At 34.4% G+C, this 23,090-nt stretch overlaps 1 protein-coding gene across 6 annotated transcripts in view; it reads right to left on the minus strand.

Moving 5' to 3' along the window:
• Fam13b (family with sequence similarity 13 member B) overlaps positions 1-23,090 on the minus strand; it is a 99,949-nt gene that overhangs the window by 45,438 nt on the left and 31,421 nt on the right. For 4 of the 6 annotated variants that reach the window (XM_047555157.1, XM_047555160.1, XM_047555155.1 and 1 more), the window contains 5 exons: positions 19,953-20,048; positions 16,880-17,040; positions 5,933-5,974; positions 5,191-5,346; positions 2,934-3,066 (listed from right to left, as the gene is read on the minus strand). In XM_047555157.1, coding sequence (XP_047411113.1) covers positions 2,934-3,066; positions 5,191-5,346; positions 5,933-5,974; positions 16,880-17,040; positions 19,953-20,048 — 588 coding nt within the window. The remainder of the gene's footprint in view (positions 1-2,933; positions 3,067-5,190; positions 5,347-5,932; positions 5,975-16,879; positions 17,041-19,952; positions 20,049-23,090) is intronic. The other 2 variants (XM_047555156.1, XM_047555158.1) reach the window with 1 other exon arrangement.

The following is a 23,090-nucleotide window of genomic DNA, read 5'->3' on the forward strand; positions in this document are numbered from 1 at the left end:
GGAGACTCCAAATCAGCAACATATAGATGATACTTAGAATCATTAGACTAAATTAAATTATCAAGGGAATGAATGAAAATAAGCAATATGAGAACTGGGTTCTGAGCAACTGAAAATTTCAGAGATCCAAAAGATAAAAAGCAATCAGTCAGGTGTGGTGGCACAGGCCTGTAATCCCAGCAGCTGGAGATTGAGGCAGAAGGATCACAAGTTCAAAGTTAGCTTCAGTAACTTAAGCAAGGCCCTAAAACAACTTAGCAAGACCCTGTCTCAAAAACAAAAACAAAAAAGAAGGGGGGGGAATGTGTCTCAGTGTTAAAGTACCATGGGACTCAATCCCTGGTACCCAATAAAAAAAGCAACCAGCAAAGGGAATTGAGAGCAGGGGCAAGAGTAGTAAGATATCCTAAAAGCCAAATGGAAAAAAATTATCAGAGCAACAGGATTAATAACATAATTCAATCAAATTTTGCTATTAGGTCAAGCAGAATTTTGTACAGACATCATTGGTGATTTCCAAGAGAAGTTCCAACAAAAGGGATGGGCAAAATTGTGGCTGAAGTGAGTTTATGAGAATAAGAAGAGCCAGGCATAGTGGTGCACACCTGTAATCTCAGTGATCTGGGAAACCAAGGCAAGAGGATCATGAGTTTGAGGCCAGTCTCAATAATTTAGCAAGGTCCCTAGCAACTTTATGAGACCCTGTCTCAAAATAAATAGTAAAAAATGGTTAAGTGCCCCTGGCTTCAGTCCTTGGTACCAAATTAAATAAATAATAGTAGTTTGCCACCTATCTATGACATATTCTAGACAAAACTGTACTATGCTTCAGAACACAGACAAGTCCTTCCAGAAATTTAATTATAAACAGAAACAATTATCTTGTAGGGATGAAGGGCCAAGAGAGTTTTTTTTTTTTTTTTTTTCTTTTCTTTTTCCTGAACAGGGGAGAAATTACAGTATAAAAAATTGTTTTATGGAACTTGGGTTATGGTTCAGAGGTAGAGCTCTTGCCTAGCATGTGTGAGGCACAGGGTTTGATTCTCAGCACCACACATAAATAAATGAATAAAATAACAGTCTACTGACATCTAAAGAAAATTTTTTTAAAAAAAGAATACCTTTAAAAAATTGTTTTATAATGATGGGAATAATTCAGTAGACAGGCAGAAACTAACAGTCTAGAAAAGGGCAATGATAAAAGCACTAACTGAATAGGTAAAAAGGGATTAATCTAATAAATACAAATCCAGTGGCAGTAACAACAGAAGCTGAACTTCTGGGAATAGTTTTCTAGTTAATAAATAAAAATACTTTTACTTCTCCCCCCACCTTCCATTCCTTCTGATTCTTACTGGGTACTGAACCCAGGGGCAGTCTACCACTGATCTATATCCCAACTCTTGATATTCTTTTTAAGACAGGGTCTTACCAAGTTACCCAGGCTGGCTTCCTATGTAAGGGGATTGCAGGTTTGCACCTCCAAGCCCAGATACTTTTACTTCTCTTTATCGTCGTCATAATTCCCTAATGTAGGTATTAACCCAACTTGTTTATAGGAAAGCAAAAAGTAGCTCAGAAGCCAGGTAACTTGGCCAAAGTAACAAATTATAATACTATTAATTAGTAAAGACAGGGTTGGAATATAGCTCAGTGGAAGAGCACTTGCCATGAATGTGTGAGGCCCTGGGTTTAATTCCCACCACTACCTCTGCCCACCACCCCCAAAAAAAAAAGAAAGAAAGAAAGAAAGAAAGAGAAAAAGCCTGCATTCTCCCTTGAATGTGTACTCCTTGCGTTCCTAAATTAATCCATCTCAATTAAAAAAAAAAACAAGTGTGTTGATTCTAAATTCCTTATTATACCTACCTTCTTGTATGAATTAGATTGTAAACATGAAGAAAACTTCCTTAACTGTTCATTTAGTATCTTATGATAAACTTATCAAAACCACACTTGGACATATGTTTTAGAAGTGTTCCTTTGTACTTCTGATTGCAATTAATTATTTTTAAAAACAATGCTACCACCAACAAATGTGACAGTGACAATATTTTAGTTTTAAAACATGTTCACGAGTTTTCTCTAATTTCTGTATAAAGATCCCAGTAATGGGGTTCAGAATATGCCACCCTAAAATATGCTTCTTTTGTGTAATGATTATGTTGAGCTGATTATTTTGTGAAACAGCAAACACAAAAGTGCTGAGGAGTACAAGACTAGCACTCAACTATAGAGCTACAACTCCCCACCAGACATTACCCTTTAAGAGAAGTGTTCTTATATTATGGAAATATTCATTCCTAAGGGTATCTCCTCAGTGCCAGGAAGAGAAGGATGCATAAATCACCAGAAACTTATCAGTTGGCCTATCCAACCTAACTTTTCTTTAGGGTGCTTTTCCTAGTCATCTCATTATAACCAGGTCTTTTCCATACCCTTCTTTCTTTATCTTAAGAGGATGCTGGTATTTAAACTGCCCCTTAGGAGATTTACTGTTTCCCCTATCTCCCACGTTTATACAAGGTATTAAACTTACTCATTTATCTTTCTTTTCTTATGGTGTTCACCCTAACTACTATAAAGAGAAGAGAGAAAATCATTTTTCCTCTCTGTACTATGTTCCTTAGGAAAACTGAAAACTATGGAAAAGCTTTGAAAAATAAAATTCAACCACAATACCACCTACTTACCTCAGCCGGCATCATAATTTATTTATTTCAATAATATATTAAAATATAGTACCTACTTCTCTACTCAAGATGGTTCCTAAATTTTACTGAGAAAAAATGCATATTCTTGGAGATTTAAAATCATGACAAATCAGTTTGTCAATGAATATACTAAACTATTATTTCTGATATCAAAAGAATATGTGATACAACCAGAGGTATACATCTAGCAGGCTTAACATATTTTTTTACATTTCTTACCTGGTTATTTTCTTTATCCTCAAATACAAAATCTTGCTGCATAACTTCATTGTCTAAATTAGTGCCAGTCACAGGTTCTGAACAGTCTCTGTTACAATTACTGGCATTAATAATATCATCCGCAATATCAACCCTAATAATGAAGATAAAAAAATAATCAGATCAGGTCAAATGATAACCATAACTGCCTTTAAAAAAAAATAAATATCAATAATGATCTGAAAACTTTTTACTTGTTAAACAAAGTATGTCCTGGGGCTAGGGCTGTGGCTCAGTGACAGAGCACTCACCTAGCACACGTGAGGCCCTGGGTTCAATCCTCAGCACCACATAAAAATAAAATAAAGATATTGTATCCACCTACAACTAAAAATAGATTTATATATTATATATATAAAAGAAAGTATATCCTTTTCATAAAAATCCACACGTTTTGTCTTTTTTAAAAAATATTTTTAGTTGTATTTGGACACAATATTTTCGTTTTATTTATTTATTTTTATGTGGTGCTGCAGATCGAACTCAGTGCCTTACACATGCCAGGCAAGCGCGCTACCACTGAGCTACAACCCCAACCCTTGTCTTACTAAATTGAATTATAAAATCTACTAAGTTTTTTTTTTCCCCTCTACTTGGGATGTTGTAAGGCACTTTGAAAATTTTCATAGGCAAATGGCTTCTAAAAAAGAGAAATACACACACACACATACATGTCAAAACAATTTCCCTTCTAATATACACTGCCACATAATGACCTATTTGTCCTTATTATATATACTCTGTACTAGAGACCATAGTGTTCAATACCTTATCCAAGTACAACAAGAGTAGCTTCCTACTACACATTTTCCAACCTACACAGTTTAGAATATGCAAAATATTGCAGCTTTGGTTTACAAAATGAAACTACCACCAATGATGGAACATGAGTCATTTCCCCAGTGGTGAAAATATGAGTACTGACTAAGCAAAGGGCGAAAGTTCCCAGGATCCCAAGCTAAGCTAAAAACAAGGAATTTGCTATTATATCCTCAAAACATTTCCTATTTCCAACTTTTAGTACCACTGTTCCTTTCAAATACTCCTTATAGATCCAGCTATATAAGTTCTAATTAAATCTTCAAAGCACACAAATCAGGGCCCATCAGCACACAGAGCTGCAGTGCCATCCAAGGCATACATGCACTTGTACAATATAGTATTCCTAAAGTTCCAACCATGCACTGTACAATACAGCATTCCTAAAATTCAAACTACTGGATTTCATATCCATTAATATTTCTCATTTCATAATTAACAGCTATTCTAGTTAGCTCTTTTAAAATAATCTTTTAAAATAAAGTCATATCTGTAGTCCAGTTATTCAGGAGGCTGAGGAAGGAGGACTGCAAGTTTGAGGATAGTCTGGGAAATTTAGCAAAGGTCTGTCTCAAAATTAAAAATGAAAAAGGGTTTGGAGTATAGTTCAGTTATAGTGTCTCCTTGGGTTCAATTACTAGTACCACAAAAGGAAAGAAGTCACTCCACCCAATTAACTTATTTTACTTTCCTACAAATACTCCAAATTTAAACATAACTCACACATCTGTCTCTATAATACAAATGATACATAAAAAATATGAAATCATTTCATTGAAGTCTCTGAGTTAGGCACACATATATCCTAAGTGTAGGAATGAGGTGACAGAAAAGGAAGCTAAGTTTTTCCTCCATAAAAGGTAGCAATAAGTAAAATGTCAGATAAACAATGGACTTAATATTATATATTACAGGTACTTTTATACTAATTCACCTATCATCAGTTAATCTAAAAATCATGAGGGGAGGGGAAAGGCTAGTGGCAGAGGATAACAATTTAAACAGCAAAGAATGATTCTGTCCACCATTACAAAATGACCACATGCACTAGACTAATATTGACCTGCTGTACCTGTACCTATCTGTCTAGATCACAGCATGACCATCTCTTACACAGAGTATGAGTCTAATTTATTTAAGTTATTTTACATACAACATACTTAGCTTTAAAGGTAAGTTTATTGCTTTATCCAGCGTTCAAGGAGGAAACACTATGTTGAACTTAGTAAAAGATACTTTATGGAAGAGTTACAAGACTTACAATGTTAACTAAGTATAAATACTTATAAAGTCATTATTACACTGACTTTTCCCAAGCAAAAGCTCCATTATTTAAGAAACAGTGCATAAGAAAAAAAATTTTGTAATGCTCAATAAAAAACATTAAAATGTTTCTTACTGGTTATTAGGTCCTTCCTCAACACAATTAATACTTCCTGCTTCATTATTACATATCAGACTTTGCTGCTGTAGATTCTTAAGATCATGATCTATGCTGCTCTGCAGATCAAAAAGGTGCTGTTCCACAGCTGCTCTAATTGTTCTTTCTAAAATGCTAAAAAACAGAACACATGTTAGTGAGAACTAGTCAACCTAACTGGGTATCTGGTCACATAAACTTAAATATTAAAACCTATCACAAATAAAATAAATTATTATGGCACTTAAATGGGTAATCCAAAGTATAAGAAGAAATACTTAAAAGAATACATGATAATACCTTAAATTTTAAAGTGAAAAAGATGATCCAGACAATCAAGCATAATGTCACAATTAGTACTAGATTAGGAAGACTAATCCAATAATTCATTCCTGACTACACAGAAAACCATTTTATATTAGACTTTGCAAACCTAAGTTTTACATGAATTCTACTTTTTAAAGAAAACTTAATGAAAGCTCTATTAATATTTTTCAATTATTCCAGAGGAATAAAAAAATTATTTGAAGAAAGCTCATCTTTTATTTGTGTTTCAGTACAAGGGTTTCTTCATCATTTGTTCCTATTATAGTACATAAAATTGTAACTAGTTTACTGCCTATATGTAATTTCTCTTCTAAAGGGAACACAATCATGATTCTTATTTCTATGGTTTAGTAATATTTTAAAATCTTAAAAAATTGTCTTCTGTATTACTTACTCTGCAGAGGCTGGTAAGATGCTGGTGGGAGATATATGGGCACTGAAATCAAAGAAAGAAATAAGTTACAGAATTTTTCAATACTATAAATTGTTTTTACTATAAATGACTACACAATGTGCTAAAAAACTGTCACATTTGCATTACCTTGATACAACCAGGAGAGCATGCACAGTTTCATATTTTCAATTACATATTGGGTTGGAAGCATTTTCTGAATCTTGCTGGTAAAGGTTTCAAATATTAATAAAATAAATCTGAGGGATGGGTCTGAGGCTCAGTGGTAGAGCACTTGCCTAGCACTGTGAGTGGGAAGGCCTTGGATTTAATCCCCAATTAAAAAAAAAAAAAAAGAAAGAAAGAAAGAAATTTGAAATAACAAATTACTAATAAGACAAAAATTTTAAGAGTATTTATTAAATATTAATATGGGCTAGAAACTTGAAATGCATTTATCTCAATAACTCTCAATAGCCTAGAATTATAATTATCTTGCCTTTTCCACAAAACTGAAGCTCAAAGATGTTACTTACCTTGCCCAAATGCACAAAGCCCCAGTTTGGGGACCCCAAATCACTTGCTATTAACAAAGATTTTTTTTGCCTTCAAAAACTAAAACAGTGATTAAAAACAACAAAAGTAGAAAACAGCATAGCATGAACAAATATTTCTAGCAGAGACTTTTTCTAATTTTCTAAAGAAACTATTTTTTACACAAAAGACCTTTAAAACTATATAGTTAGGGGAGGGCAGGATATGCAACTACTTCATTTGGTACTCACTTGGAGAAACAATGACCTACTCCAAGGCTGAAGGAAAAATCAGTTGTATTGAATTCAACTAAACAGTAGTAGCACTGCATTTCATAAATACAGGTGACTTTTTAAAAAAAATCATCTACGAGGTAAGGTACATTTAAATGACATTGTATGCCTAAGCACATTGGACATCTGAGCCACCACTTAGTCACTGGGAGGAGTGACCCTTGCACTAGGCACCCTCTTAACCTATATACCACATCGGTAGCTACCTTGTCATTTTAAAAGTTTAAATTACAGGTAGATCAATGGTACAGGATAGAAGACACGAAGACATACCCACATAAGTATAGTTATCTCATACTAGACAAAGGTGCCAAAAACTCACAATGGAGAAAAGCCTCTTCAACAAATGGTGGCAGCAAAACTGGAAATCCATATGCAATAAAATGAAATTAAACCCCTATCTCTCACCCTGTACAAAACGCAACTCGAAATGGATCAAGGATCTAGGAATTAGTCCTTAGACCTTCACCAAATAGTAGAAGAAAAAGTAGGCTCGAATCTTCATCGCGTTGGCCTAGGACCAGACAGACTTCCTTAACAAGGCCCTCATAGTGCAAGAAATAAGAGCAAGAATCAATAAATGGGATACATTCAAATTAAAAAGTTTTTTCTCAGCACAGAAAACAATCAATAATGTGAAAAGAGAGCTTACAGAGTGAGAGAAAATCTTTTCCACACACACCTCAGATAGCACTAATCTCCAAAGTTTATTAAAGAACTTAAAAAACTTTACACCCAAAATACAAAGAACCCAATCAATGAATGGGCTAAGGAAATGGGCAGACACTTCACAGAAGAAGATATACGGGTGATCAACAAATATATGAAAAAGTGCTCAACATCCCTGGTAATTAGAGAAATGCAAATTAAAACTACCCTAAGATTTCACCTAACTCCAATTAGAATGGCTATTATCAAGAACACGAGCAATAGTAAGTACTGACGTGGATGTGGTGAAAAAGGCACACTCATACATTGCTGGTGGAGTTGTTAATTGGTGCAGCCACTCTGGAAAGCAGTATGGAGATTCCTCAGAACACTTGGAACGGACCCACCATTTGCCCCAGCTATCCCACTCCTTGGTTTATACCCAAAGGACTTAAAATCAGCATACTACAGTGATGCTGCCACATCAATGTTCACAGCAGCTCAATTCACAATAGCGAGATTGTGGAACCAACCAAGATGCCCTTCAATTGACAAATGGATAAAGAAACTGTGGTATTTGTACACAATGGCATATTAGTCATAAAGAATAAATTTATGGCATTTGCTGGTAAATGGATGAAGTTGGAAAATACCATGCTAAGTGAAATAGACCAAGCCCAAAAAACCAAAGGCTGAATGTTTTCTCTGATAAGTGCAAGACAATATATAATGAGGTGGGGTGGAGGGGGAAGAGAAGAGTGAAGGAACTTTGGAAGGTGTAGAGGAAAATGGGGTAGAAGGGGATGGAAGATAGAAAAACAGAATAAAACAGTATTACCCTACGTATATGTATGATTACATGAAAGGTGTGAATCTACATTGTGTACAACTAGAGAAATGAAAAGTTGTACCCCATTTGTGTAAAATGAATCAAAATGCAGTCCGTAAAAATAAAAAATATTTTTAAAAAAAATTTAAATTAGTTCTATGAAGATCCTCTAAAAAAAAAAAAAATACAATCTCTAACCATTATGAAGAGCAGTCAATAATCAAGCTAATATTCCCATGATTCACTGAGATTCACATTTACCATTCCATCCCAAATCTCCATGTCTCCCTTGGAAAAGTATATCACTAGTAAATTGCAAAAGTGCTTCATCAGACAATATAGTTAAGTCATCTTTGTTTGACATACACAATGTCCTACTTTGCTTAGAAACATACTTTAAGGAAGCCCTTTAGAACTTCATTTCAGAAATCAGAAAAGGCTGGGGAGAAAAATCACATACATGCGCATAAAGAAAAATGTAGCCATCAGTCTTATTTCTAGTAATTTCATGCAAGTTACAAGTTTAAATATTTAGTGACTTCTGTAGCAAAAAATAAATAAATAAATAAATGAGGCTTTTCTGGAAGAGTTTTGATGCTGACTAGGATATTTTCCTGATATTTTGCTATAATTACCTAATGCTTATATTTTAAATTTTAGTTATGCATTGCTATTTTAATTATACAAGTTAAATCATCCATTTTCCTCATTAACATCTACAGTCTACTGAATTTTGAGATACACACATTTTAGCTTTAAATATTAATCGTAATTCACTGACAATGTAGTATATATTGAATGCTATAGGGAAAATTTATAAAATTTGTAAAAGTCATTCGCCAGAAATCGTACTATTAGAAGGAAATGGTATGCTCTAGAGTGGGAAGAAGAGGTCTATCTGCAATACATATTTAAAAAGTTACTAAAAAAATACTCCAAATCAGTAAGAAAAAGACAACCCAATAGAAAATTAGGCAACAGATCTGAACAGGCATTTCATAAAAGAAGGAATAAGTCAATACATGCATAAAAAGGGGGGAGAGATCCTTTATAAAATGACAATGAAATACTATTACACATGTACCAGATTAATTCAAACCAAGTATTAACAAAGATGCAATGCAATGGAAATTCTTACACTGCTAGTACTAGAGTGAGTACTCTGAAAAATAATCTGGCAGTATATATTGAACTGAACACTGGTATATGTCTTTACATGCAAGCATGCACATGTATACCAAAAGATGTATAAAAAATATCACAGCAATATCATTAATAGTGGTCAAAGTAAAACACATTATACAAAAATGTATTATAGTCTTAATAGGCAAAAAGTTAAAATAATCCAACTGCCCACTAATGGTAAAATGGGTAATTGTGGTATAATCATATAACAGAATGACTTACAATGAAATGACTTCCTCACCTAAGTGGGAAGAAAGGGGGTCAGAATTTTGAACTACTGTGCTACTATTAGTGTTTATTTCTAGATGTGGGTAGTGGTTACATGGATATTTGCTTTTTACTGATTTATCTGCTGTATGTTTTATGTCAATTTTTATATGTAGGATTTATTTTCCAATTTAAAAGGGAGAAGAAAAAAAAGTAGACACCAGAGCCTTCCCCTCACATGTCTAAGGTAGCACCCAAAAGTCTACACATTTAACAAATATCAATGATGGAATCATCCATACAGTACGTTTGAACACCAGTCTAGATCTATACCAGTCTTTAGTTATTCAAAAGAGCCACAAAGAAGAAGTTCTGATGACTTTCAATTGGATGAACAGGCAGAGTAGTTCATCTTTTTGCTTCCTACCCCTTTTGTTACTGAAAAAAGACAAGTATATATAAAAGCAGTAATGAGAGACCTAGATTATTGGCAGAACAGTAACAATTCATTAGCCCTGAAGAATATGCTGAGACAACCCAATAGCAGCTCCTTTTAATAAGGGCCACTTCCTTAAAAAAAAAAAAAAAATTATTTGAGTGTTAGTAAGGACCCCTCCCCAAATCCACAGTAAAATGAAACAATCCTTAAGAATCAGATTACCACCTGCAAGGCTACACACAAAACTGTACAACTTTGTTTTCTGAGCTTCTGAAAGACAAAGGACTGATTTAGTTAAGGCACAGTGGTGCATGCCAGTAATCCCAGTGACACAAGAGGTTGAGGCAGGAGGATCGCAACTTAGGGTCTCAGGCCCTAAGCAACTTTGGTAATATCCAAACAACAACAACAAAAAAAAACAAAAACAAAAACAAAAAACAGATTTCACAGAATTTGACTATTCTTTATTTTCAAATTTGAGCCAAATTCTGTGAATAAAAGCCCTCATAAACAACCAGGGCTCAACAAACATACAATGAAAAAGCAACCTGACAATATAGCTATATGTCCACAGCTAAATAGCATAACTATAATGAGGATGTGAATTCTGATTAATAAAGATACAAAAACCCCTCCACAAAACCCTGCTAATGTATAAAGATCAAATTTCTTTAGTACCTATGTCATAAAAAGTACCTGGAAATGTTGTTTACTAAAACCTCCCAGACAAGAAAAATCAGACTAAAAGATCAAAAAAATAAATCACAAAGGACATACATAAAGTCTTCAGTCAAATGTTAAGAACTATAGCCATTCTTTGACCTTTTCCCCCTTTGCTGTTAACTCTAATTTTAAATTTGCCTATAATTACATCATGTTCTTTTAAAAAAAAAAAATGTCAATTTTCTTTTTTTTTTATCTTTATTTTATGTTTTTATGTGGTGCTGAGGATTGAACCCAGTGCCTCATGCATACTAGGCAAGTGCTCTACCACTGAGCCAGAACCACAGCCCTCTATTTTTTTTTTTTAAGGATTATAAAATACAAATCAGGATAGTATTACAAGTAAAAGCAGAGCAAATTAGAAACCTAGTGCTAAACTTTTTTTTTTTTTTTTTTGGCGGTGCTGGGGATTGAACCCAGGGCCTTGTGCTTGCAAGGCAAGCACTCTACCGAATGAGCTATCTCCCCAGCCCAAGTGCTAAACTTGTAAGGATGTGAAATCAAATGAAGCTGTCACATATATCACACATCATGTTCTTGAGAGAATAAAATCAACTGTACAATAATTTAATTCTTATTACTAAATTTTTAATAATTCAAATACAAAGATCATAGGGAACTACTATTATTTTAATTGACCAATTGCAAATATATAACGTTACAAAAAATATCTGAATAAAAGTATTACAGCTCAACCTCAACTTTAAAAATGATCACAATACCTGTGCAACAGAGCCTTGCAAGTCATCCTGAATACCCTTGTAATTCCCAACAAAACTATCGGCAAAAAAAAATCACTTTAAATATAATAAAGGATGGTGATGGGCTTATAAAAACTGCTGAGCAATAATCATTGCTGAGTCCTCCAAAAAAGAGAAGACTGCAACATGAAGTCACCGCTGACAAGGAGTTACCCAGGTGACTGTCCACAAATTTTATCCTAAGTACTTTGCATCTTTTCAGCGAGGTGGGAAAGATTCTGAATCAGACTAGGACTCCTACAAAAATATTTATACCTGCTCTAGTTTGGATGTTGAATGTCCCCCAAAGGTCCACGTGTCCCCAAGGAAGTCCCATCTTCCACAAAACATTAACATAACCAAAATTCAGTTGGTAGTTGGTGAAGGGGGGCACCACAGGGATTGTGGGAATCTGATCTCTTCCCTCTTCTTTGCTTCCTGGCTCATGAGATGAGCAACTTGTTCACCATGTGCTCCCACCATTATGTGCTGCCTTGGCAGAAGGCCAAATCCATGGGGCCAGTTTAGAACCTCCCAAACCATAAGCTGAAATAAAGCTTTCATTTTTATAAGTTAATTATCATGGGTATTTCCTTATAGTGATGGAAAGCTGGTTAATATAAAGCCTAACATAATATAGAAAGAGAAACCAATCTGTTTTCATTAGTCACACTGCCACACCCACTTATTACAAATGCAAAATTGCTAAAATAGATGTAAAATAAATAGTGCTATTGTTTATATATTATCTTCTTTCAGAAAAGTATTAATGGTTAATATTTCAAGTCTAAAAATTGAATGACTTCAGATAAATCATGTAAAATGACACCAAAATTATCATTTAAAAAACTGTGGTTTCAAAAAATAAGCACATAAAACAAAATCATATCCTTTTAAAACCACAAGTGAAAATCCTTTTCCCCTCTGCCTGCTAACAATGGAGTCCTCTACATTTATTACAATAGATAGAGAATACTGGAAGATTTCTCACTACTACAATTGGTCAATAAGTCAGATATAACAAATTTTTGAAATATCAAATGTATCATTTATAGGGCACAGAAAGGGCAGGAGAGAAGCTATCAATGTCTATCATGCTCTGGTACTTAAAAACAGGGAATTAGTAAAGTTTGTCAATTGAAATATTTTACAAACTACCTGAGACTCAATGAATGAAAGAAAAGCAAAATGATTCTACAATAATTCACATGTCTGTCCAGTCAGCTAACAGCACATTTTCTGAATAGAAAGGCAGTTCAAGTTGAACCATCAGAAACAAACAAACTCCAAAGAATCAAGTCCTAGCTTCAGTGACCTACAGGAAATTATCAATTTCTCATTCTTTCTAATTTCTGAGTTTTAACAAGACGTTAAAAGCACTTTAAATGAGTTTTATAATAACAAGGAATTGTTTTTTTTTCTTTCTTTGTCTTAGATAATAGGCCATTCAGTCAATTAATCCCCTTATCAGATGGGAGTATGGCCACATCCTTAGTGTTCCCTCCCTAACATGCATTCTCTTTTTTATAGTATGGATAGGCTGAGAATTTTTCAAATAACAGTTGTTTCCCTTTTAATAATTCCATCTTCATTTCTTTATCCTCATATTTTACTATTAAAAGAGTCAAGAGAAACCAGGCAGCTCCTTCAAAACTTTGCTTAGATATTCCTCAGCCAAAAATCCAAAATTGTGGCTCTAAAGTCCCATCTTCCACGAAGTATCAACATGAACACAATTCAGTCAAGTTCTTTGCCACTTTATAACCAGGATTACAGATGAGTATCTGGTGAGGGCCCATTCATGTTGTCCTTTTACTGGACATAGCAGAAGGAGAGCAGAGTCTCTTTCAGGTCACTTTATAAGGTCACTGTTCCCATCCATGAAGGTTACCTTCATCCCAAACATACCTAATCACCTCCCAAAAGCCCCACCCTCCTACTAATACCATCACCTTGATGATTAGGATTTCAATAAAAGAATTTTGAGAAGTCATCAACATTCAGATCATAATAGAAACAGATTAAATGCAGAAGAAACTATGAGAATCCATTAAGCCAGACATTAAAGATATTAGGTAAATATTGAAAAGGTGGGAGGGACACAGTCACTTTTCATTAAAAGTGTTTTACGTTAGCTAGGTGCAGTGACACACAACTGAGAGGCTGAGGCAGGAGAATTGTCAAACACGAGGCCAGCCTCAGTAACTAAGCAAGGCTCTGACTCAACATGGAAAAAAAAAAGGGGGGGGGGGGGCGCCAGGTGTGGTGGTGCACACCTGTAATCCCAGCAACTTGGAAGGCTGAGGCACCAGGATCTCAAGTTCAAGACCAACCTCAGCAACTTAGCAAGGCTGTAAGCAACTTAGTGAGACCCTGTCTCAAAATAAAAAAGGGCTGGGGATGTGGCTCTGTAGTTAAGCACTCCTGGGTCCAATCTCCAGTACCAAAACTAAAAATACACAAATAAAAAAAGGGGTGGGGGGGCTGGGAACTTAGCTCAGCTCAGTGGTAAAGCACTCCTGGGTTAAATTACCAGTACAAAAAAAATTAATTTAAATTGTGTTTAATTCTAGTTAGTTTAAGCATATACAATTGTTAGTGGCCACCTTATTGGAGAGCACAGCTCTAACTTGACACACACACGCACCAAAAAAAAAAAAAAAAAAAAAAAAAACCACTCACTTAAATCTATTGTCATTTCCTCAAGAAAATACTGCTAGCCTGGCTAGGTGTTCAAGGCTACTCTCCACAACTTAGTAAAACCCAGTCTTAAACCAAAAAATGAAAAGGGCTGGGAACAGGGTGAGACTGTGGCTCAGTGGTGGAGAGTGGTGGAGTGCTTGCCTAGCATGCATGGGACACTGGGTTTGATCCTCAGCACCACATACAAAACTAAATAAAGTTAAAAAAGAAAAAGCTGAAATTCTTTTTTAAAAAAATTTTTAGTTATAGTTAGACACAATACCTTTATTTTATTTATTCATCTTTTAAATGTGGTGCTGAGAATTGAACCCAGTGCCCACACATGCTAAGCAAGCGCTCTATCACTGAGTCACATCCCCAGCCCCAAAAGCTGAAATTCATTTTTTTTAAGTCAAGAACTTATTTTATTTATTTTAAAATAAGCACTGAAGATCCCCCATTACCCACCACCCTACAAAACTTGTGAATGTGGAATGTTCAACAAAAAAATGAAATTCTTAAAAAAAAAAAAAAAAAAAAAAAAGGCCTTAAAAATAAAAAGTGGGGTTGGGGGCTGGAAACATAACTTATTGGTAGAGCATACCTGGGTTCAATCTTCAGCATGACAGTTATGGATGGTGAGGGGAACTTATGTATATGTACTATTAAGAGCAATTTAAATTGAATCGAGTCTTTTTTTTTTTGCGGTGCTGGGGATCGAACCCAGGGCTTTGTGCTTGCAAGGCAAGCACTCTACCGACTGAGCTATCTCCCCAGCCTCAAGTCTTTTTTAAGTGGTTTGGAAATACCAAAAACCATAAAGGTACATTCCTTGAGGCTAAAGAATCCAACCAAATAATTCAAAAGAAGGAGAAAGGGGTCAATGAATAAAGGTTTATTTTCTAGCAGTACAGTACTGACAAGTTAGCTAACTCTAAATGTCAAAAAAATAATAAGACCATTAAAAGTTAAATGGTTATTAAGTTACAGATCTTAATATACATAGTGAATAAATACCTCAATATGTAATTATAATTCAGTTAAGAAATCAGCATAAATAAATTAGAAGGTCATATAAGCAACCAGAAAAGCACAAACAAAATATTAAAATGGATAAGTAATAAACATGTTAATATATCATAATCATGTTTCAAAAATTATAAAATTACACATATTACAAAGATAAGGAGCCCTGCAATGAAAAGTAATAGTTGTACTCAGCAGCATGCATTTTAAATTATTTCATAATTTTTCTCAATAACTTTGGATAGTTCCTCCTCTGGACATTTTTAGTCATTTTTGTTAGCAGACTGGTTCTTCTAGTTGATTTCATTTTCCAAATTCTTACTAACGTGTTCAGGCATACTAGACAAGGGCTCCACCACTGAGCTACATCCCTAGCCCTTCATTTTATTTTAAGATAGGATCTCTCTAATATGTCCAGGCTAGCCTTGAACTTTCTTTTTCTTTTTTTTTATTTAATATTTTTTAGTTGTAGATGGACATAATACCTTTATTTTATTTATTTACTTTTATGTAGTACTGAGGATCAAACCTAGTGCCTCACATGTGCTAGGCAAGCACTCTACCACTGAGCTACAATCCCAGCCCTAGCCTTGAACTTTCAATTCTCCTGTCTTGGCCTCCTGAGTAGTTGGGATTACAGGCATGAGCCACCGTGCTTGGCATTACCACTTATTTTTAAATTTTGCTTCCTAACTCAAATTATTGTTTCCTCTGCTTTTTATTATTATTATTTTTTAAATACTTTTTTACTTGTCAATGGATCTTTATTTTATTTATATGCAGTGCTAAGAATCAAACCCAGTGCCTCACACATGCTAGGCAAGTGCTCTACCACGGAGTTACAACCCCAACCCATTTCCTCTACTTTTTAATCAGCACTGAATCAAAATAAACATAAGGAAAAATACCTAATAGACTAAATAGATAGCTTTGTTCTTCTAATTAAAAGGAATTAGTAAACCATGGAGCTTTACAGAAAATCAACACGGAATTTAGCAAATCCAAACCTATATATCCAAAGTTCTTGAATTCTCTATAGCTTCCTAAACAGTGCACAACAGTCCTGGATATCTGATGAGATGGTGCTTTAAGCCTACCCCATTTTTCAGCATGTCATATAAATACTGTCATTTTATCACAAAAAGGATTAGAATGCTCTATCTTAATGAAATCAGACTTCAACATAGTTGTAGCCTACAAGCTGGAAAAACAAGTAAATTTAATCACTATATGCTTCTAGCAATTCTACCTCTATAAGTTCCAAAATATTACCAAGCTAATAGAAAATTATAATTTCACATATTTAACAAGCTAATATAAAAACATATTTTAAGGAAAAATATGTAAGATTGATTGATTATTTACACAGTTAAGTTTTACGGTGCCAGGGGTTGAACCCAGGGCCTCAAACATGTTAGGCAAGTGCTCTACCACTGAGATACAACCCCAGCCAAAGAGATTTTATATTTGAAGAACAGTATAACATGAATAACTGAATATTCTTTAGTAAGGGTGCTGCCTTAAATTTTCTTCTTGTTTTCATACAAAAATGTCAATCATTTACATAAAATTTGTGTACAGTCTATAGTCTACATTTCGAAAGAAATGCTCAAAAGGTGAAATTCATTCAAGTGAAATATTTACCTTGTTGATGCTGATACACTACTTGATTCTAAGATGTTTTCAGTTATTCTTAATTGTACCACCTCTGGCATGTCATTTGATTTTTCTGTACCCTCTTCTGGAAGTTCTTCTATATGTTCCAGCTTTTCATCTTCCTCTTCTTCCTCAGAAAGTTCATTAACCTATATGAATAAAAATAAAATCATAATTAAAATGTAATGAAACTTTTAATTAACATATCTGAATCATACCAGTCTAAGAAAATTATAAACACAAACTTTTTTAATTTCTTCATTTCTTAGGGCCAATCTCTCTTAAGAACGACTGCCAATTTTTTTATACAAAAAAATTTAAGAAGCAGGGTGCAATCTCAGCTACTCAGAAGGTTGAGGTAGGGGTGTCCCAAGTTCCAAGCCAGCATGGACAATGTTTCTAAACCCTATCTCAAAATAAAGGCTGGCAGTGGTAGAGGGAGATAGAGTGATTCAATGAAGAATGCCTGCCTATTATTATGCATGAGGCCCTAAATTCAATCCTAGAAAACAAATAAAATTATAAACCATGAAAACATAATATTTTGAAACAGGAAGTAATGACTACATAACTACATCACTAGGAATATGAATCAGACTGCAAACTAATTAAAAGCCTGCACACTGTAGTTAACATTAAGAAAGCTTCACTTTCTAACTGGATTGTAAATATAATAGTTACAAAAGACTTCTAATTTATCTGGTTTTCAGGTATAGTAAACAAGTCATTTTGATACAAAGTAAGTATAAAAACAGAAAGGCACAAAACTTTTGTATCAAGATACTAGCTCTGTTGTAGAAAACATCAGCAAACTTCTAAAGTCAGATTAAATTTTTCATGAATAAACTGAACCTGTAACAAGAAATTATATTCTGAACATTAAGCACAAGTTATAAAATGTTCTCCATTATCAAACTGGCTTTATTAGGAAATCACTCAAATAAAAAGACACTAAAATACTAAAAAAGGAAAATTTTTTTTTTTTTTTTTTTTTTTTTTGAGGTACTGGGATTCAACCCAGGGCCTTGTGCTTGCAAGGTAAGCACTCTATCAACTGAACTATTTCCCTAGCCCAGTTAAAATTTTTGAATGGGAAGTATTTTGAAGTTATCCCAAAGAAGCAATGACATATATATTGTCATAATATCTTTTATAAGCAAATACTCTTCATTAAAAACATGAGCAAGCTAGCATTGTGGCTCAGTGGCAGAGTACTGGGAGGCACTGGGTTCAATCCCAGCACCACATAAAAATAATTAAAGTTATTAAAAAAAAAAAAAAAAACATGAGCAAGAAAAGTACACTTTTGGGGGCTGTGGGTATAGCTCAGTGGTAGAGCATGTGCAATCCCCAGCACCAAAATTTTTTTTAAAAGTACACTTCCAGTCCATTCTAGTCAAACACAATGGAAATATCTAGAATAAATTTATTTAGTTACTACATATATCAGTTTACATTTAGTTACTACATGTATCAGTGTATTCCTGGTGAAGATACAAATATAGCTGGTAGAATACTGTAAGTAGAACTGAAACCAAAGAGTTAGTTAATTATGCTGATTTTCCTAATCAATAAATACACTATCTACTTTAAAGTATAACATGATAGTTAAAAGGCAGGCTTTAGAGGCAGAAAGACCGATGGTATATCTTCATTTCACGTCTAAGACTTAGAGAAGTTATAGTGGCTTGAAGCGAAGTGTGAATTTAGATATTATACTACTTACCTCACAGAATTGGATTGAAAGATTTAAATAATACATGTAAACACTTCAGCAGGAAGAGAACACCTACCATCCAAACCATAAGCAAAACTGTAAACCACTGGTGTATCAAAGTCATTAGTCAGAAGGATCACTAAAAATTCATTACTAATAATTTATGACCTCAATTTATAAACTATTTACTTCTTATATAAAGTATATGCAGTAGATTGCTAAATTTGTTAGGCTTATAAATGTCATCCTTCATCTATCACATATCATGTATAGTTGTGACAAAAAAAACTGCAAATCACTGGCCTAAGTGGTTATTAACCAAGAACTTAAGATTTATACATAAAGGAAATTGGGTATATAGCTCAATGGTACAACACTTGCCTCTCATGCACAAGGCCCTGTGTTCAATTTCTGGTATTGCCAAGAGAAAAAGAAAAAAAGATTTATATACAAAGATGAAAACTTCAAATGACAGATCAATTTTTAAAGAATTAAAATTATTATTCTTTCTCATCTACAAAATTAATTAGAAAAGTCAAGAGAATGTACTTAAGAAACATTTACCTGGTAACGTAAGCAAGAAAAATACCTGGGGGAAAATAATACTGTTTTCAGAAGTATAAAATGGGAATGAATGGGGCTGGGGTCGTAGCTCAGTGGTGGAGTGCTTGCCTCACACATGTGAGGCACTGGGTTCGATCCTCAGCACCACATAAATATAAATGAACAAAACAAAGGTATTGTGTTCTTCTATAACTATTTTTTTAAATGGGAATGATTGCAGATGATTAATAAGTTTGAATATAACTGCAGAATATCAAAATATTTAAGATGGGTTTTTAAACTTGAGAATAAATACTTATTCAGTCCACACATTTTTAGTATAGACACTACTACTATAACACTGCCATATCACACTTTTTAAAATCATTTTCTTCCTACAGTCAATAGCTCTTAGGAACTACAAAGACCACTCCACTATACTGATTGTTATATTCAATTCAACACATTTTACATAAATTAACTGACATTCTCCAATATTTTCACCAATAGTCTACTAAGATATGGCATGAATGGTAGCTAGTGGTTTTTTCTTCTCCCCAAATCCAACTCCCAGGCTTTCCAATGTAATTTCCTCTGTAGGAATTCAACTCAATTATTGTGAGCAAGAATAAGCATTAGACAGAGTAAAATGCTTTTCACACTAATCAAGAGTTTTTCTCGATCTTCTCCTGGTTAACTTCACCTTCTTACCAATGCCCTATTCTGTTAAGTTACTTTGAATTTGCCCTCTGTATGCAGCAGCCTCAACTTCACTTATGGAAAACCCTCCTCCATACTTACATCTCTTCTTTCTTTGACTGCTGTAATTCCCTTCTCTAGGGCCTCGTGAAATGCCTGCTCTCCAGACTCCAGTTTGTGGAGAACGCTGCTACCTGCCTTCTCAAATGTACAAAGAAACATAATTATCACCTCCATCTTCAAATCACTATACTGGATTTGTATTCATTTAAAGATTCCATACAAAGTCCACTTAGACTCTGGGTCATTTCTTAAACACTACCTATTAATCATCTCCAACCATCTCTCTCATATAATTAATAAAAATATCTACTACTCGGAGAGGGTTTTAACAGTCAAGTACTTGTATTAATGGAATGAAATGCCAAAAGAAGTGCTACGTAAATTTTTGCTTCCTTCAAATACAAAATCAGGAGAAAAAGCAAAGCACTGCCAGATGGGCCATGTTTCTCTACATCTTTAAATATGTGAATAAGACATTAGGAGCATTTAAGTTAGACCAACTTAAACACACAAGCAAATTATGCTAAGTGTGAGAATATTTTACTTTTGCTCAACTACTTTCATAGAATTACATTATCAGATCATTATGCTTCACAAATCAAATTGAAATTATCAAATCTGCTTTAAAAAGACCAAACTTTACAATCAGTACTTTTGTTACTTTGCAACCCATTTGAACTCAGAAATTAATAAAAATGGTTAAGAAAATGGATTCTGGTAATTAGCAACATGAGTCAAGGATATATATACACATCACAATCACTTAGGACCTCTGCCACAATCTCATTTATTGGGCATATTCTACTCAAAAAGCTAAGATGTTCTTTTATGTATTCATGGGCAAATCTGCAGAATTCTCTATATTTAACATAAAACAACAAATTTTAAGTCAATTTTATTAGCGCTTAAAAAAATACAAAAACACTGATGTAATACAGATAAGCTACAGATATATTTGAGCATACATCAGGAAACCATATGATAATTCTATCACAATATAAAAAACAAGGCATACCCTGTGGATTTTAGGAGTCAAGATATTAGGTCAAATTGGCATCATCAGTTTCTCACAAGTCAAATCATCTTAGAAATGTGGAAAATTAATGACACAAATATGTATATTATTTCACTTTGAGCAGCCATTAATTTTACTAAAAAAAAAATGCTGACTTAAAACATAATTTAAGAACAGAAAGGTGATATGCAAATTTTCTCAATAGATGGGATTACTTACAGGCATGGAAATATATTAAGGTTTAAGGCACATCTATCTACTTGTCTTCTTGTCATTTTCTTTTAAGCAAGAATAATTTGTATAGTAGTTTTGTTTTTTGATTTTCTTGTGGTACTAAGAATTAAACTCAGGGCTTCACACATACTAGGTAAGTGCTCTATCACTGAGCTATATCCCCAGCCCTAAGCAAGAATAATTTAGGGGCTAGGGATACACCTCAGTTGGTAGAGTGCTTACCTTGCATGCACAAAGCCCTGGGTTCAATCCCCAGCAGCAAAAAAAAAAAAAAAAAAGAAAGAATTTAGAAGAGACATATCAGCTCTCTGATTAAGTTTTAAGTCAGGTACTATATATGATAACTGGAAACCTTAAAAAATATGTCAAGGAAACCAGCACAGTGGTACATGCCTGTAATCCCAGTAACTCGGGAAGCTGAGGCAAGAGGATCAAGACCAGTCTGGACAACTTAATCGAGGCCCTGTCTCAAAATAAAACATTTTAAAAAGGGATTGGGATATAGCCCAGTGTTAAAGCACCCCTGGGTTTAATCCCCAGTACCAAAAAAAGTGTCAAGTGACTAGAAATAATACCTCAGTATCAAAGCGCTCGCCTAGCACACAAAAGGCCCTAGGTTCAATCCTCACAGACAGAGTGTCAAGATATTAATATATTGCCAAGAACTGTGGCACATGCCTGTAATCCTAATGACTTGGGAGTTGAGGAAGGAGGACCACAAGTTCAAGACCAGACTCAGCAACTTAGCAAGACCTTGTCTCACAATAAAACATAAAGAAGGGCTGGGGCTGTAGTTCAGTGGTGAAGTGCCCTGGGTTCAATCACCACTACAAAAAAAAAAAAAAAAAAAAAAAAAACTCAAAAAACAAAAAACTAAGTATCACTGATTCAGGCCATAAATTCTACCCATTTATTTCAGATATAAATATACATGTGTATACACACACACACACACACACACACACACACACACAGATATCATCCTCAGCTTACACCTTATAAACTGCTATCTGGCATCTGTTACTATTTCTTTTTTTTGGGTGGTGGTGCTGGGGATTGAACCCAGGGCCTTGTGCATGCTAGGCAAGCACTCTGCCAAATGAGCTATATCCCCAACCCCCTTGTTACTTTCTTTAAAGTCACTAAGACCTGAAAGATGGAGATGGAAAAGCAGAAACAGAAAAAGGAAACAAAGAGGAAAGAGAAGGAAAGAATTCAGAAGAGAAGAAGGGAAAGAGAACGTGAAGGAAAATGAAAAATAAAAATGCTTACCTCAACAACTAAGGTATAACCCCAACTATTAAAAAGTATTACCCATAAAAGTTCACAAAAGTATAGAAAATATTTTAAACAAAAACTCTAAGTAAATCCCAGGGGCTCGGGAGGCTGAGGCAGGAGGATTGAGAGTTCAAAGCCAGTCTCAGCAAAAGCAAAGACTCTAAGCAACTCAGTGAGACCCTGTCTCTAAATAAAATACAAAATAGGGCTGAAGATGTGGCTCGATAGTAGAGTGCCCAAGTTCAATCCCTGGTACTCCCCTCTCCCCCCAAAAAATCTCTAAGTACTCAGAAATAAAACTCCTAATTCACATAATCATATATAAGAACTATCAGAACTAATGAAAATCTGTATGATGAGGCTGGACATATATCTCAGAGACAGAGTGCTTTCCAGGCATGAACAAGGCCCTGCTGGGTTCAATCCCAAGCACTGGCCCTCACCAAAAAAAAAAAAGAAAAAAGAAAAAAAAAAGATGATCTGTATAATAAACTACCTTTCAAGAACTGCTGCTTGCTGCTTTAATTTTACAGCCAAAGGGAACCAACCTGTGTCCATCACCTAATAGTGCATAACCAGAAATGACAATTCACACCTATATTTCTAGCTACCAGGGAGGCTGAGGCAGGAGGATTACAAGTTTGAGGCCA

Source organism: Sciurus carolinensis, chromosome 6 (genome assembly GCF_902686445.1).
Source record: "Sciurus carolinensis chromosome 6, mSciCar1.2, whole genome shotgun sequence".
NCBI classification, from domain to species: Eukaryota; Metazoa; Chordata; class Mammalia; order Rodentia; family Sciuridae; genus Sciurus; species Sciurus carolinensis.